This window comes from Rhinoraja longicauda, chromosome 2 (assembly GCF_053455715.1).
Source record: "Rhinoraja longicauda isolate Sanriku21f chromosome 2, sRhiLon1.1, whole genome shotgun sequence".
NCBI lineage: Eukaryota > Metazoa > Chordata > Chondrichthyes > Rajiformes > Arhynchobatidae > Rhinoraja > Rhinoraja longicauda.
The window spans coordinates 96,194,208-96,212,102 of NC_135954.1; the positions used below are offsets into that span (position 1 = coordinate 96,194,208).

The window sequence follows — 17,895 nt, forward strand, 5'->3', positions numbered from 1 at the left end:
ACTATCTTTAATCGGACTTTATTGGACTTCAATGTTATATCTTGCACTAAATAATGGGCGCACGATGGACGGCTTGATTGTATTCAAGTATAGTCTTTTCTTTGATTGGATAGCATGCAAACAAAAGCTTTTCACTGTACCTCTGTACATGTGACAATAATAAACTAAACGGATGCACTGGAGTGTGTGCAGAGAAGAATCATCAGGAATCTTGCCTGGATTACAGGACTTTAATTCTGCACACTAGATTGCCGCATGATATCCAAGTTCTGATCAGCACTTTGATCACAATAATCATGAGGCTGGTCCAGTTGAAACTTAGATCAATGCTAACCCCTCAGGATTTTGATGGGAGAATCAGCAATAAGAACACCACTGGGAATTTTCGAGAGTAGGGCAGCACAGTGGCGCACCAGTAGATTTGCTGCCTTACAGTGCCAGAGGTCTGGGTTCAATCCTGACTACGGGTCTATTTCTATGGGGTTTGTACATTCTCCCTGTAGCCACGTGATTTTGCTCAGGGTGCTCCGGTTTCCTCTCACACTCCAAAGACGTACAGGTTTGTAGGTTAATTGGCTTCAATAAATTGTCCCTGGGGTACTTCTTTAAGTTTAGGTTTATTATTGTCACGTGTACCAAATTACAGTGAAAAGCTTGCTATCCAATCAGATCAGTGACACCATACATAAATCCAATCAAGTCAAACTCAAATACAATAGATGGGGCAATGGGGAAGATATAGAGTGCAGAATATAGTTCTCAGCATTGTAGCGCACCAGTTCCATAGACAAAGTCCAATGTCCACCATGGAGGAGAGGTGAATTGGCGCAGACTCGGTAGGCCGAAGGACCTATTTCCATGCTGTATCTCTAAAGTAGGTAGCTTTGGGGGTAAATACAATTCAGGCACAAGACTATTGGCTCAACTTGGCCAATCTCAGAGCCGAACCGTTGACATTTCTAGCTTAAATGCTGCTGAAGTATCCATTGCTAATGTCATAAAACTCTTAACAGATTGCACACTCTAACAAACCCTGGAGGGCAAACAGAAAACATGCCCATTTTCAACCCAAGTCTCCTCTTCCTGACAAATCAAGAATCTTGTGGCTCAAATTATTTTTAAAGCCATTTTTATTCAACTCGTGCAATTTTGTGTAGTAAATTTCACAAATCAGAAAATACAAAACAGCAAAATCTGCATAAAATCCATAATTTCAAAACATCCATAATTTATTACCCAACAGCCCTTTTTATATATCTTAATAATAAACAAGAGTTTGAGCTAAATTTCCATAAACGGGCTCATCTCACAGTGGGCATCATAGTTAAAAACAGCTTATTATTAAAAATAATTGGTTGCTATTTGAACTGGCTAAAATAATCTACAGCGAGAAAAACAAGCCAACACAGAGAATAAAACTAAACAAAATATGTTCTTGAAATAACACATCGTAAAAAGATGCAATTTTCTTATTCCTGTCCCGCCTGAATCTGTCGATTGCATTGATGACTTTTCAGGGTGAACTGTGGTGTCACTGTTTGCAGGAAAGGACAACCGTACGTCCCAGCTCCTCAGTTGTTCCTTTCAACACCAAATTGGTAGTTTGATGCAGCGTCTCACACGTACCATTGCTTCAGGTGAATTTATATGTGAGATGGTTAAGAAAAATAATCAGAACACACAGCACAATGAATTCCCTAATCTGATCCTGTCGTACTGCATTAGCACAACAAAACTCATTTTCCTTACATATCTCTATATTGCAGAAAGATAACAGCAAAATATGAAGTAACAGCCAAAGGAACAGCTTGTCAATGTACATCAATAATATTTGCTACCATGGGATAGAGTTATGATCTTTAATTATTGATGTATGTACTAGCAGTCTCTTAATCTTGAGTTAACATGGCCTGGTAGCAATTAAGTACAAAAAATATTTTTTGTTGATAAAGTACATTTGGTGACAGACAGACGCACTAAGTACACTGGGCAACTGCAAATTCTGATAACATACATTGGTTAACTGAAAACATCAATAACTTATCAGGTAAGTAGACAGTATTAACAAATTAAATAAGGCAACATGACCCAAGTAACAGCAGGTGATAAGACCTTGCATTAATCAAGTGTGCTAGGTGACAGCAGCCATTATTCATGGAGTACCCGGGTAATAAGACTCATCATTTGTTTACGTTGTTTCCCAGACCGTCCACAACATTTCTGCAAATCGAAGTACCATGAGGTTCAGATTGTCAAGATTGTTGCAGAAATCCATTCCATCATTCGACTTTGTTGAAATGCTAGACTGCCAATTGCTGCACCAATGCAGGAGAGGTTTGGACCCAACAGGTCCACTTGGTCTAGTATATTTATAAATGTCATTGTTCCACTTTGGGACATACGACAATAAAACACTCGATTCTTGACTTAATAGCCTCCCGTTTGGTAGACGTCATTTACCTGCTTTGGTATGTACCATATGCATGTTCCTGTCTAATACCTTGAAATTTTGCCTTGCTCCAGTTTACAATTTTGTCTTGTGGACCAGTCGCATTTTTTTGCATAACTATTATTATGAAACAAAAAGTATTATAGTCACTGGTTCCGAAGTGCATCCCACGGTGACTTACTAATTTATTAACGTCTTACAATAATGGAGGATGCTAATTATAGAAAACAGATAGATACCAATGTATCGATCAACCATAAAACTAGTCATCTATTAGATCACAAAACAATTCAACATTATGCCTATTGGATAGTGGTCAGTACTGGATAGCCAATGTAAGCATTATCTGTACAGTGAACAGTGCATTGAACTGAGCCTAGTAACATTCTAATTGATCCTAAAGATGGATTAGACTGTCCTCGATCAGCAACTGGCATTGCCGGCAACTCACCTCAAACATAAAAGTCATTAATAGTGACCATCTGATGGCTAGATAACTTGTATTGCTTCTGATATTAGAAGAATATGCATGAATTAGACTAAATTGCTGAGCACTGAAATCGATACTGCAATTGTGGGCAGATAGTTGTATAATGAAACAAAAATAGAACCAGATTTCTTTTTGAATCCTTCATAGGAGATTCAGTGCTTGGAATTGGAATCTTTTAAGTTTCAATCCCCACTTCGAGTAAGTATGCAACAGTGATCATCACTGGCAGCAACTGCTTACCAGTTTGATTCATACACCTCTCATCTATTTGCTGCCCCAACATAATTTGACCTGGAAGAGCTCGTAACGATTGAAATTTGAGAGGTCGGTACAGCCAATGGTGGAAAGTAACAGTAGTGAAACTGCGTTTGTAAGAATCTGCTGAAAAAGATGTGATTGCTGAGGACGCAAAATAGATTTACCAGGATATACTGTAATGTTACCAAGCCTGGATTATAAAGACAAACTCAATAGACTGGGGTTGTTGGCAAAGTGGATGGTGAGGGAAGACACTTGAGGCATAAAAAATTATGAGGTACCTACACTGAAGAACTTATTTCTCATAACCAGGTCAAAAACCAAAGGCCGTAGATTTAAAGTGACTGGTGAAAGGATTAAAGGATTGGTGGGGACCTGGAAATCACTGCCTGAGATAGTTTTTAAAAAGTATCTGAATTTTAACATAGTTAAAAAAGTATTCCAGATTTGGGGACCAGTTTCTTTCCAACTGTTATCAGGCAACTGAATCGTCCTCTCACCGACTAGAGTGGTCCTGTCCTCTCATTTACCCCATTGGAGATCTTCGAACTATCTTTAATCAGGCTTTACTGGACCTTATCTTGCACTAAACATTATATCCCTTTTCCTGCATCTGTACATTGCGGACAGCTTGATTGTGATCATGTAGAGTCTTTTGCTGACTAGATAGCATGCAACAAAAAAAGTTTTTCAGTACCTCAGTACACATAGCAATAATAAACTAAACTAAAGAATGTTTACTTGAACAGGCGTGAAGGGCAGAACCAGCGAGGGAAGGTGGGGTTCGGTCGGAGAACTCTTTTTCAATACAAGACTTTTCACAATATTGTAACTTCTCACTCATTCTATGAAGGTGTCAGGGAGGCCATTAAAGGTCTGTGTGAATTTGTGTAAAACATATAAAGCACATTTTGAAGACTTGAAATTTCTGCAAAGGATATGACTCGTAGTCCAATGTTTGTGTGAGGACGCCCGTCAAAATGAACTCTGCATTGTGAACATCTGGAAACATCAGGAGGAAAAAAAGCAGTTAAAAACTATGGTTAAAAACTAAAATTATACTTAATGAAAAAGTACACAGGTAAATAGATGTATAGTAACCTAGGTTTCGCACAAAATATTCTCGACACAAGTGAAGATCGTTTTCGCATGAGATCAGGATTATCTCAGACAAACTCTAATGGAATAAAAGTGAGAAAATCATGTGAGCATGTAAAAGAGTGAGCTGATTTACAATAGCAAGACCCTGCTAATGTTACTGCATCTCAATTCCATCAACCAATATTTCATTTAAGACACCTTTTCTTTTTCTCGACACAAAATGCTGGACTAATTCAGCAGGACATGCAGCATCTCTGGAGAGAAGGAATAATAATAATAATAATAATAATAAGCATTTTATTTATATAGCGCTTTTCCAGGTGCTCAAAGCGCTTTACAAAAACAATCATAACATAAAAACAAACAGACAAACTATCCTCACGGAGAAGCGGCGAACAAACAGCGCCAGCATCCTCTCACGTCAGGGTCCGGCAGTAGACAACAAAAAGCACAAGACACACAGATACAATTTTAACACAAACAGCCATCACAGTGATTGCTCCAGGCACACCCTCACTGTGATGGAAGGCAAAGAAAAGTCTTATCTCCTCTTAATTCTTCTCCCGTGGCGCCACGAGGCGATCGAGGCTCCCAACTTTTGGAGCCCCCACCGGGCGATGGAAAGTCCGAGGGCCGAGCCGAGCAGGCCGATGAAAGTCCTGAGCCCCCACCGGACGATGGAAAATGCCGCGGCGATGAAGGGCCTGCGAGCGGGTCGATCGTACCTCGCGCTCCGTGGCGTTCGAAGCTGCTACGGCTGGAGCTCCTGAAAGCCGGTCGCCAGCCAGGGACCTGCGAACTCCCGATGTTGCGGTCTGCAGGGCCCACGGCCGAAGCCTCCGAGATGGTAAGTCCAGGCCCTGCGACCGGAGTCTTCAAGGTCGATCCCAGCTGGAGGCTGCAGACTCCACGGTGTTAGGCCGTAGCGCGAACGGAGACACAACACGGTAAAGGTCGCATCTCCGTTGAGGAGGAGATTGGAAAAAAAGGTTTCCCCCACCCCCCCCACATAAACAGAGTTAAAAATAGAACAAAACGTACATTAAACGATGACAATAGACAAAAAAACAAAAAAAAGACAGAGAGACTGCCGGTGAGCCGCAGCTGCAGAACGCAGCCACGCCCACGCTTTGGATTGAGACCCTTCTTCAAACTGGGTCTTTACTTGAAATATCACCCCTTCCTCCTCTCCAGAGATGCTGCATGTCCCGCTGAGTTACTCCAGCATTTTGTGTTTATCTTCGGAGTAAACTAGCATCTGCAGTTCCTTCCGACGCCTTTTCCTTTTCTTTGTTTAAACAGATTGGCATTAGTATACGAGACAGTTTTGCATTTCAAGCGCCCAGTGCCAAATCTTGAGTGAGTATTCCTGTGTGTAAAAGTATTAAAAGGCTTCCCTTTCCCTCTCAGATTCTGGAAAACATTGACCCCTCTCCAGGTAAGACTGCCCCGTTCAAGGCCAGTTTGCATCCGTTTTGCTCCACAGACCTTCAGTGACTGGCAGTAAGGTCTGAATGATGAACCTCATTTCACATAGGAGGTCGATTTGAACTCTGGACAAAAAGGAACAGACTAATCGCTCACCATATCACCCATACTCCTTTAACAGCGAGGGGAGCAGAAAATGATTTACCAACAATGTGAAAGTATTCACTTTCAATCAGCACTGCTTTTCTGGCACCAACATAAGATAAGCAGTCAAGGTAACCAGTGGAAATGCCCAGAGATTATTTTTGTAAGCAAGGTTCTTATCTTGACATTTATTTCAATAGAAAAAGGTTTCAAACAAGAAATGACGGGTGACTAACCTTATTCTGTTTATGCTCCATGATCTTGCGATATGAAGGTTGCTTGGTTAACAGTTTCCCACCTGCACACTCTATGATGGCTTTCATTGTTGTAAGACTGGGGCAAATTCCAGGAGTGCTGTAGAAATACTTTCCCTATGAGGGTGGATAAAACTTGAACTCAATAAGAACTCTCAACAATACATCCTAGTTCAAGCCATCAAGTACAATAGGCGTCAGGTGACAGAAAGCATCGCGACAACAATGCGGCATCTAAACAACTAATGTTTTGAATAATGCAAATACGCAATATGTAAATATCGAAATGAATTAAATTGTGCCTCTTAGTTTCCAGAAGCAAAGTCATAAACTCTAAATACTGTTTCTCTTAGCTTTCCTTTTAGCGATAAAACAAAAGTGTCCACCATTAACTTCAACATAACATGGATGCTCTTCCATTGACATAGAAGGCAAAATTCGCAATCACAAAATATACCATTCAGAATACCTTGTCTATGACATCCTTTACATCCAATTATCTCCATTCTTCTCTGTTCAATTATTACAATCCTGAGGTATTTATTCACAAAATGCTGGAGTAACTCAGCAGGTCAGGCAGCATCTCAGGAGAGAAGAAATGGGTGACGTTTCGGGTCGAGCCCCTTCTTCTGTTCAATCCTGGATTACAATCCTGATATCTCTTTTCTCTCTTTTGAATCAACTTTGCTCAGCGATCTCACTGTTCATTCAAATATGTATATAGTTTCGCATACCTGTAGTTTCCCTCTCCCCTGACTCTCAGTCTGAGGCAGGGTCTCGACCTAAAACATCACCTGTTCCTTTTCTTCAGAGATGCAACCTGACCCGCTGAGTTACACCAACTTTTTGTGTCTATCTTCCAAATATATACCCACAAGTTCAACATATATAACCACCACTCTCTCTCATGTTGAAGTGAGACAGGAAAATCATGGCCTGACTGCTATCCAAAATATAGGGAAATGCAATTCACACCTACAAAAACACAGGGAATAAAATAAATCTTACCTTGAATAAGGGGGCACCCTGTGCTCTTTTAAGTGACTCCTCTAAGCTAAAACAGAAGAGGACCTCAGCTTCTGCATCTCTCAATACAAAGTTCTGCTCATCTGCAATGAAAGCACAAAACAAGAGCCATTAGGAAGAATGCAGCTACTTGATGTACATATTAAAAATGGTAGACCAAGGAACGTGAATTATGTAATCTTAATCCAAACACCTTTCACAAGAACACATCATGTGTTGATTTTTAAACACAACAAAGGGATCATGCGGTGCAAGTCCACAGCAAAGGTGGCAACATAAATAGAGATAAAGGCATAAGGCATGCTTGTCTTTAATGTTCAGGGCTTTGAATACGAGTCAGAAAGTCCTGTTGCACCTGTATAAATCTGTGGATAGGTTGTATTTGGTATATTATGTGCAGTTCTGGCTGCTGCATTGTAGGATGCATGTGGAAGCTTTGGAAAGGGTGCAGAAGAGGTGCAGTTGGACGATGGCTTGGACAAACTTGGATTGTTCTCTCTGGAGCAGAAACCTGATAGAAATGTATTAAATTATGAGAGGTATAGATAGGGTAAAACAGTCAAGTCTTCTCCCAGGGCTAGAAATACTAAACACGAGAGGGCACGAAAGCAGGTAAGTTTCAAGGAAATGTGCAGGGCAAGTTTTTTTTTGCAGAGCAGTTGGCGCCTGGAACACAATGCCTGGAGGCTGATGAAAGCAGACCAAGATTGACATTATGAGCCATTTAGACAGTCACATTAATTTGTAGGGAATGTGATGGATGTAGTTTGTGACAAGACAGTTGGGGTTGATTTGGCTTTGTGGTCGGCACAGACATCAGAAGCCGAATGGCCTATTCCTATGCTGTATTGCTCGATATTCTAAGACCCTGGCACACAGGCTTTAGGGAACCGTAGTGTATCATTCCTGTGGTAACACCGTGGAACTCAGAAGCAATTACACAGATGGAGTGGGAGGAAAAATTAAGAAACTAATGGGGTGACAAGATGATTGGAAAGAATTAGCAGAAGTACATTTGTTTGGAGGAGAGGGAGAGATTGTGGAAATGTAACAATGTTATCACGGAATATGTTTCACATATTTAAAAAAATGCTGGAGTAACTCAGCAGGTCAAGCAGCATCTCTGGAAGACATGGATAGGTGACATTTTGGATCGGAATACTTCAGATTAATTGAAGACGGGGAAGGGGGAAAAAGCTGGAAAAGAGGAAGAGGTGGCAGAGCCTGGCAAGTGAAAGGTGGTTACAGATGAGGGGGGGGGGTTGTCTGACAGGTGGGTGGAGAAAGGCCAGAGATGAAAAGATAACAAAAGACTGTAGGATAAGGGGAGTGAAATCTGAAGCCCGAGGAAGGGATTTGGGCAGAAGACAACAGGTAGGAAGGGGAAAAGGGGGACAGACTAGTGGGAGAAATGTCTGGCAGATGCGCGACTGGCTGAGGCACACGGAAGAGAGGGGGGACAGGGGTGGAGGTTTGGATGTTACCCAAATATGGAGAATTCAATATTCATACCGTTGGGTTGTAAGCTACCCAAGTGTAAAATGAGGTGCTGTTCCTCCAGTTTGCTTGTGGCCTCACTCTAGCAATGGAGGAGGCCCAGGTGAAAAAGGTCAGCATGGGAATGGGAAGTTAAAATGGTTAGCATCCAGCAGGCCTTGGTGGAACGAGTGCAGTGTTTGGTAAAATGGTCGCCGAGTCTACGCTTGCCCTCACCGACGTGATAGAGGCCATATCAGATGCACCAAATTCAGTGGATGAGGTTAGAGGAGGTGCATGTGATTCTCAGTCTCACATGGAAGGGCTGCTGGGGTCCCTGAATGGATGTGAAGGGGTAAGTGTAGGAATCGGTGTTACATCACGTGCGGTTTCAGAGGAAAGTACCTGCGGAAGGGGTGGTTTGGGTGGCGATGAGTGAACCAAGGAGTTGCGGAGGGATTAGTCTCTGTGGTAACCGGTGGAGAAGGGAAGACTGATGATGGAATCATGTTAAATGTGGAGGAAATATTGGAGATTGATGCGTTAGATGCGGAAGCTGGTAGGGTGAAAGGCAAGGACCAGAGGAACTCTATTTGGGGGGAGGGGTAGCGAGTGCAGAACTCCAAGGCGCAGGAGACATGGGTGAAGGGGGAAACCATGTTTATTATGAAAGAAAACATCTCGGATGTCCTCGAATAGAAAGCCTTATCTTGGAAGCAGATGCAGTGGAGACAGAGAAATTGAAAGTAGGAAATGGTATCTTTGCAAGAGGCAAGATGGGAGGAGGTGTAGTCCAGATAACTGTGGGAGTCAATGGGTTTATGGTAGGCGGCAGTCGATAGTATGTCTCCTAAGATGGAGACACAGATTGAGAAAGGGGAGAGAGGTGTCGGAGATGGTCCATGTGAATTTGAACCCAGGCTGGATGTTGGTGGTAAAGTCGATGAAATCAACAGGTTCTGCACGGTGCAGTTTCTAAATCTAAGGTTCAATTAACTCCAGAAGAAAACATTTTAAAACAATTCAAAGTACCTGTCAGTGCTATTCTTTAACCACCTAAAAAAAAGTTTAAGCTTCATTTTAAATGCACAATTTTTTTAAAAACAGACAGAGAATGCATATGTTAGGGAGCAACTTTGTAAAATAAATCCTACTGCTTTCTTCGTCGCGTTTCGTATCCGACTTTAGACAGTCACCAATTATATACAGAAACTCAATCAGGCACTGTAAATGGATCCCAGCACTCAGCCACATAGTCCAAGAGGATTTTTTATTAATTTATGTTATTACACCAGTGTTCCAAACCAAAGTAGAAAAAAAAACATGCACCTCGGATTTTATTAAGAATTCTTCGGAGTATTATGCTTCGAAGAAATACAATCTTCCCTTTCACACTAATTTTTCAATAAAGTGTCATATTCCACAGCAAGGAATGCTGAATGTTCTGCTTCTGCCCAAGTACTTTTATTTATCAATTTACCAGATAAGCAAGGTCAATATTTATCTATCTATCCAGATGGTGGAGGAGAATCACCTCTGTTAATTGCTGCAGTCCTTCTGATGAACCTGCCACCCAACTAAATCTTGGAACTCCCTCCCGACTGGAGTGACAATGAAGGAACAAAGATAAACAGTTAAGGTTGCAAGTTTGGACAGTATTTAGGTTTTAGTTTTAGACATTCAGAGTGGAAACAGGCCCTTCGGCCCACCAAGTCAGCACCGGCCAACAATCACTAGTACACTAGTTATATCCTACACACTGGGGACATTTAACAGAGGCCAATTAACCTACAAACTTGCATGTCTTTAGAATGTGGGAGGTAACTGGAGCATCCGGAGAAAACCCGCATGGTGACAGGGAGAACAAACAACAGACAGCACCCGTGGTCAAGATTCAACGCAGTTCTCTGGCGCAGTGAGGCAGCAATTCTACCGCTGCGCCAATGTGCCACCATTGTCAGGGTAGCCAAGGCAAATAGCTGTCGCACATTTTGTAGGTGGTACACATTGTAGAGGATGGATGGCAATCAAAGGGACCATTTTCTCCTGGACTAGCAGAGTTGTTATATTCACATTTATCCAAGCATATGATGAACATTTGCAGGCAAGTACCATCCAGTTCATCTAATAACAGCCAACACTCTTGATTAACATACCAGGGCAATGGAGGACCCGGCGTGGGGGGACTGCCGTGAAGAACAATGGGGACCCGATGTGGGGGAACCACCGTGAGGGAAGGTGGGAGAACAAAGGGGGACCTGGTGTGGGGGAGGCACTCTAGTTTTAAAATCCTCTGTCCAGGGGATAAGCCTGCGTCCGTTTGTTTGCTTGGTCATTAGTTCCGGTTAAGGCCCTGTGCAGGCGGCAGCCAGCCAGCGGTCACTTGTCGTTATCTTTTTGGTTTCACTTTTAATTTAATTTTAATTTCAGGTTTTCGTGTACCTTGTGTGTTGTGACTGTTGGCAGACCAATTTCCCTCCTGGGATGAATAAAGTTCTATCGTATCGTAAGATAAATGCAACATTAGGCATTGGTACATCTGTTTTTTGACTGAACATATTGACACAGCATGATACAGTACTAACACTGGTCCTTCAGCCACAGGTCCTTTAGGTAGCACGGTACATAAACCATCCATTTACACTAATCGCCTTTTCTTCTCCTCACATTAAAGATTTTACCCTCTGGGCTGACTTCACTTTGAGCTGCGTGCACAATCTTTAGTGTTTCCTCAACTCTGGAGGGACAGTGGGGGAGCCCAAAGAACTGTTATCTGTATCAACCACTAGATGACCAACTTACCTATGAATTTCTGACTTTTAAAACTGTCCTCCAACCACTCAGGTGTGACTATGTGGTTCACGGTAGAGATGGCAGTCAGGAATTTGACTGTACGAGTCACCTTATTAGCAACCAGATGAGTGCATTTCAGGGCAGATTCTGCAATCTCACCACCCAGAACGTAGAGTTTCTGAGAAGGGAGAAAAGAAACCCCTTAATTATGAACAAAATGCACAAGTACCAGATGATTTTCCAATTTCAATTCTTGAAAAATGGATTGTTTACATTCTGATTAAGACCTGCTCGTGTGTCAAGGACAATCAAAACAACTAAAATGGGTCAACTAAAAGAAAAGAAAAAAAACTGGACATTTTCAATTCTTCTAGAATAAAGTATTGTAGGTCAGGGAGCAATCTATGGAAGAGATGGATTGGTGACGTTTCGGTTCGGGACCCTTCTGGCCGATTGAAGTGTCAAAATTGAGGCCTCAAGAAGGATCTCAACCTGAATTGTCAACTATCCATGACTTCCACAGATGCTGCCTGACTCGCTGAGTTACTCTCGCACTTTAGGTTTTACTGAAGATTCTAGCACTTGCAGTTCCATGTGCCTTCAATTCTTCTAACTTCGGTCTAGGAATTTAGGAAACTAATACTCATGTATAAAATTGGCATTAACAATGCTTTAATTCAAGCCTGTCCTTAACCTTTTCTTCGGCTCTTACTGGAACCCACTCATTCCTTTTCATCACCCAGAAACACGAGGAATAAAAATAGCATGTGACGTAATCCCGTAAGTCTGTTCTGGGGTACATTAAAATACTGAAGCACAACTGTATAAGAAAGAGGCAGTGCTAGAAATATTGGGGCACATCAGGATGGATTAATCCTCAGAATCTGATGCATTCTATCCATGGATGCTAAGGGAGGCAATGTAGGAGATTGCAGGGGTTCCAATGAAAATGTTTGCAGCTTTGGTAGCCATAGGAGAGATACAAGAAGACTAAAAGATGGCTTATGTTGTCACCTAGTTTCAAAAATGGAAGTAATGATAAGAATGGAAACTGCAAGCCAAGTGGTTGGGAAAAGATTGATAAAGATTCTGATGGAGAGGATTCACTTCGAAAGGCAAAGACTGATTAAGAGTAGTCAGCTTGGATCCATGCATGGACAATCATGTTACATAAATTGACTGAGTTTACAATTATCTGTGAAAATAAATTTCTCATCTCTATCTTAAATAACCAAGTTTTATCCTGATGCAAAGCCCATGTATTCTCGCCCTTCCCAGGATAAAAAAACTGCTTCTTGCTAGCTACTCTGTCAATCTATCTCAAGACCTTGCTCGCACATTGAAATAAAACTGTCATTCTTCTAAACTCCAGAAACTTAAGGCCAATCTGTATATCTCTTCCAAGCATAAACCCCTCTATTGAAGTTTCACCACGCTGACTATAATGCAAATATATTCTCCCCACCCCCACCCCATTTACAGACCACAAGATAAGAAAATGATCTCACCAACAATAAGGCTACTTCTACACTTGTACTTCAATCTCTTTCATGCAAGATAACAAACCATTTGCTTTCCTAATACAATACTAGAATGTTAACTTTCTGAGCAAAGACAAAAGGAAGATTACCTTGATGTACAGCTGAACTTGTGCAGGTTCAAATCCCGTGAACAGCACGGCTGGAGTGGATTCTGGAGGGAGCTTCTTCGATGGGGGTGGCAAATCCTCAATCCTGGTTAAACAGATATCTTAGTCAAAAACCCCAATGATATCAATGAGGAAAAAATACCCAAATCCATCCATCTCTCCAGCCAAGGATAAGACGCGAAATGCACTTTAAACCGAAGATACACACAAAAAGCTGAAGTAACTCAGGCGGGTGAGGCAGCATCTCTGGAGAAAAGGAATAGGTGACCTTTCAGGTCGAAACTTTTCTTCAGAACGCATGGATTTGTCAGGACCTCTTTTTCTCCACCTTCCCAAAGACACAGAAAGACACTAAAGTACCACTGCATGCAGAAATTATTGGTCCATACAGGACTGGAAGGTGTGTGTTATAAGGAGAGGCAGAATTGACTGGGACTTCTTCCCCCTTCCCCTTCCCTGGAGCATAGATGGCTGAGGTGCGACTTTAGAGGTAAAAGGAGGCAGAGGGTGGTAGTGGATTTAGACTTTAGAGGTACAGTGTGGAAACAGGCCCCTCAATCCACAAAGTTCACATCGACCAGCCATCAACCCGTACGTTAGAATTATCCTAGGGCCAATTTACAATTTTACCAAAGCCAATTAACCTAAAAACCTGTACATCTTTGGGATTTGGTAGGAAACCAGGGCACTCGGAGGAAGCCCATACGGTCACAGGGAGAACATACAAACTCCGTACAGACAGCACCCGTAGTCAGGATCTAACCCGGGCCTCTGGCGCTGTAAGGCAGCAACTCTACTGCTGGAATGAACCTTTGTGATTGGAAGTCTGGGGCTTGTAGTATACCACAGGAATCTGTACTGGGAACCTTATTTGTGAAATATATTAATAACTTAGATGTGTATATGTAAAGAATGATTTGTAAGTTTCAACATGACATTGAAAATTGGCGGCGTTATGGTTAGCGAGGAAGGTTGGCCAAGTCTACTGCAAGGGATAGATCAGATGGAAAGTTGGGCAGAATGCTGACAGGTGGAATAAGCCCAACAAGTACGAGGTGTTGCTTTTTGGAAAGTCAAATAGGGAAAGGACATATAAAACAAAAGTAACAGCACTAAAAAATGTTGATGATGGAAGACTTTGGGGTTCAAGTTCATAGTTCCCTGAAAGGTACAACACAGATAGAAAGGGTGCTGAAGAAAAGCATATGGTATGCTTGCCTTTGTAGGACAGGGCACAGAATATAAAAGTTGGACATTATGTGCCAATTTTATAAAATACTGGTTACGTGCAATTCTGGTTAAAACTGAAGAGGGGAATGGCTGTGTTGGAGAGAGTGCATATGAGAATCACCAGAATATTACTTGGATTTAACATGATGGTATAGATGCAAGATGAGAGGAAGGAGACAAAGGAGATTGAAGAAAAGGTTGTTTTTTTTTAAACACAGTGAATGGTTAATATCTGGAACTCTTTGCTGGGGAGGAGGTGAAATCAGTTCACAACATTTAAGAAGTAGTTGAGAAGGCACTTCAATAGGCAAGGCATCAAAAGATACGGACCCAATATGAACAAATGGGATTGGTATAGCTGGACAAAAAGATCTGCATGCACGTGGTGGGCCAAAGGACCCATTCCTGTGCTGCACATCTATACAACAAACTACAAGGTCATTTATATTACATTAATAAACAGCCATTCAACAACTTGTGTACTTAAGGTGGGCTGTGGTTTACCACATGAAAAGGTATGAGCACAATGAAGCAAGTTTGACCTCGTTCGCACGGTACAAGGCCCAAAATTCTCAGCTGGTGATTATTTAGATGTTGATGCCTGCGTTTTAAAAATATTGGCTTATTTCCCCCCAAAGTTATCTTATCCAATAGGAAGATGTAACACATCCAGAATTCGGTAAAGAAATAAAATCTTTCATTCTCTTACCTTGCTCTTTTCCCTGGTGGAATGTTACATTCGTTATGTTTCTGTTTAGCCTGAACTCGTACACTCTGCAAGATAAAGCAACACCATTTACAACCAAATATCTGCAGAATATTTATAAACCAATTACAGCACAGAAACAGGTCAATTAGCCAACATGACAATCCTGGTGCATTTACTCCACATCACTTATTCCTGCAGAATTACTTTGTCTTTTTTGTAAACCAATCTCTGCAGTCTTTTAGACTTTAGACTTTAAAGATACAGCGTGGAAACAGGCCTTTCGATGCCGAGTCCACACCGACCAGCGATCACCCCGCACATTAGTACTATCCTACCAGCTAGGGACAATTTACAATTTGCAGATAGACACAAAATGCTGGAGTAACTCAACGGGTCAGGCAGCATCTATGGAGAGAAAGAATAGGTGACGTTTCGAGTCGAGACCCTTCTTTAGACAATTTGCAATAGTGTTTTTAAAGATATCTGCACCATTTATTAGGCATGGCCTCTAAAATATTGCTCCATTCTTTTCACATGCTTAAAAGCACAGAAAGCTTTGTGATGTACATCAATGCCAGGTGCGTGCTAGCAGGTTCAATGTTCATACCACTCTGAATACAGGTTTTGTTCAAATTCTTCACATATTTATTAGTAATGTCATCAACTTGCAGTCCCTGGTATTTGTTTCAACCTACAGAAAAAATGTCATCTCCAAGACTACCCAATGAACCTTCTGAGGTCAAATCTCCCCTTTCTAAAAATGTTACTCAGAATTATACGCAACTTCAAATCAATTATGAATTCAATGGAATCCAGCTTATTTGGTATACTCTACAGCCAAGTTAAGGCAATCTAGTCTTAATAAATCAATACAATTTTTCTATTGAGTTATCCTTCCTCTGCATTCTGAATTGAACTCAGTGGCATTACAAGGTCTTTTTAGATATTTTCTTTATAGAGTCATAGAGGTACACCATGGAAACAGGCATTTTGACACATACCGACCAAGTTGCCAAACAGAGATAGTACTACATAATTGTTAATGGTCCATATTCCTCCAAACCCTTCCTATCTGTCTACCTGTGCAAGTGCCTTTTAAATGTCGTAACTGTACCTGCCTCTACCCAAGATAGACACAAAATGCTGGAGTAACTCAGTGGGTCAGGCAGCATCTCCGGAGGCAAAAGATAAGTAATGTCTTGGGTCGGGACCCTTCTTCAGACTGAAAGTAGAGGGGAGGGAGCTGGAGGTAAGAAAAGGCCAGAACAAAACAGGGCTGGCAACAGATGACTAAGGAAGGGTGGAGCCAATAATGGCCCATTGTTGGCGGAGTGGAAGAGGTGATCACGAAGGGATACAAGAATGCAAAGAGTGGAACTAGTTGGAACTAGTGGAGGGAGGGAATGCAGGGATTATTTGAAATTAGAGTAATCAATGTTCATACTGCTGGGTAGTGTGCTGCCCAAGCGAAATATGAATTTGTGTGTGGCCTCACTCTGACAGTGGAGGATGCCCACGACAGAAAGATCAGTGTGGGAATGGGAATTAAAATGTTTGGCAACCCGGAGATCGCGTAGGCCAAGGTGAACACCTCCTCTAATGGTCATCTGTAAACGCCCCACCCTGTGTGTGAAAGTGTTGCCCTCGAGTTGCTTTTAAATCTTTCCCCACTCACCTTCAATCTAAACCCTCTAGTTTTAGACTTCCCTTTCCTGGAGAGACTGTGGCTATTTACCTTATCAATGCCTTCTTGATTTTATAAGTTCTACAGGCCATCCATCAGCCTCCAATGGTCCAGGGAAACGAGTTCCGGGCTATTCAGCCTCTTTTACAACACAAATCCTCCATCCCCAGTAACATCCTTGGGAATATGTTTTTGCACCCTTTCCAGTTTAATGACATCCTTCCCTAGTTGGGTGAGTCGAACTAAATACAGTACTCCCAATGTGACCTAATCAATGACTTGTACAGCTGTAACATGTCACCGCACTCCTGTACTCCAGTGTACAATGCCTTCTTCGCCATCTCGTCTACCTGAGTCGCCACAAATATTCACAACACTCAATTTTTGTCTTCACATAACCAATCAGAAGTCTGCTTCCCACATTCGTTAACATAAAGGTGATATTTGAGTTAACAGCTTGCCTGATTTGAACTAAAATAAAATGATTGTGTGGGGCCACTGTATTGAAACTTGCATTCATTGTTAAAATATTAAGAGGCTATTAATCGTTTTCACAACAAACAGGAAGCCCTCCAGACTATCAACCGTAGTATTGTGCAAATAACATGCACCATCTTGGGACCTGAATAAACGCAAGGCCAATTAAAAACAAAACGCAGAAAGAAAATTCCGTTGACTTTTTGTTTCGAAGTGAGATGTGCCAAGTTTGACATGATCAAGAACAAAAGCAATTGGAAATGACGTGCTTTTATCCTCGACCCTTTAATCTTGCCCATGAAAGGCAGACATCACTGGAAATGAATGGCAAATACCATTTGCCTCAGGTGGTATTGGAAGTGGGCTGCCTTCAGGAAATGCCTTCATCTATGTAGTGGAAGTTTTCTTTTTGTTCTTTGTCTGTACGCCTTTGGAGTGTGGAAGGAAACCGGAGATCCTCGAGAAAACCCAAGCAGGTCATGGGGAGAATGTAGTCGGGATCGAACCCGGGTCTCTGGCACTGTAAGGCAGCAACTCTTGCCACCCATATGTGAGGTTCTGTCAGAGTAATCTGGAGAGTAACTGCAGTGCATTTTGTAGATGGCACACATTGCAGCCATTGTGTGCCAGTAGTGGAGGGAATAAAAGCTTTAAAATGGTTGATTTTATGGGTCTCAATCAAGTAAGCTGCTTTATTCTGGATAGTGTTAAGCTTCTTTACAGTTGCT

General features: G+C 41.8%; 1 protein-coding gene across 1 annotated transcript in view; it reads right to left on the reverse strand.

Moving 5' to 3' along the window:
* Positions 1–1,043: 1,043 nt before the first annotated feature.
* paxip1 (PAX interacting (with transcription-activation domain) protein 1) overlaps positions 1,044–17,895 on the reverse strand; it is a 113,380-nt gene continuing 96,528 nt past the window's right edge. The window contains exons 14-21 of the mRNA XM_078424721.1: positions 15,007–15,071; positions 13,050–13,152; positions 11,429–11,597; positions 7,133–7,233; positions 6,107–6,241; positions 4,299–4,374; positions 4,135–4,199; positions 1,044–1,645 (exon numbers count right to left, since the gene is read on the reverse strand). Of these exons, the coding sequence (XP_078280847.1) occupies positions 1,634–1,645; positions 4,135–4,199; positions 4,299–4,374; positions 6,107–6,241; positions 7,133–7,233; positions 11,429–11,597; positions 13,050–13,152; positions 15,007–15,071 (726 nt within the window). The 3' untranslated portion in view covers positions 1,044–1,633. The remainder of the gene's footprint in view (positions 1,646–4,134; positions 4,200–4,298; positions 4,375–6,106; positions 6,242–7,132; positions 7,234–11,428; positions 11,598–13,049; positions 13,153–15,006; positions 15,072–17,895) is intronic.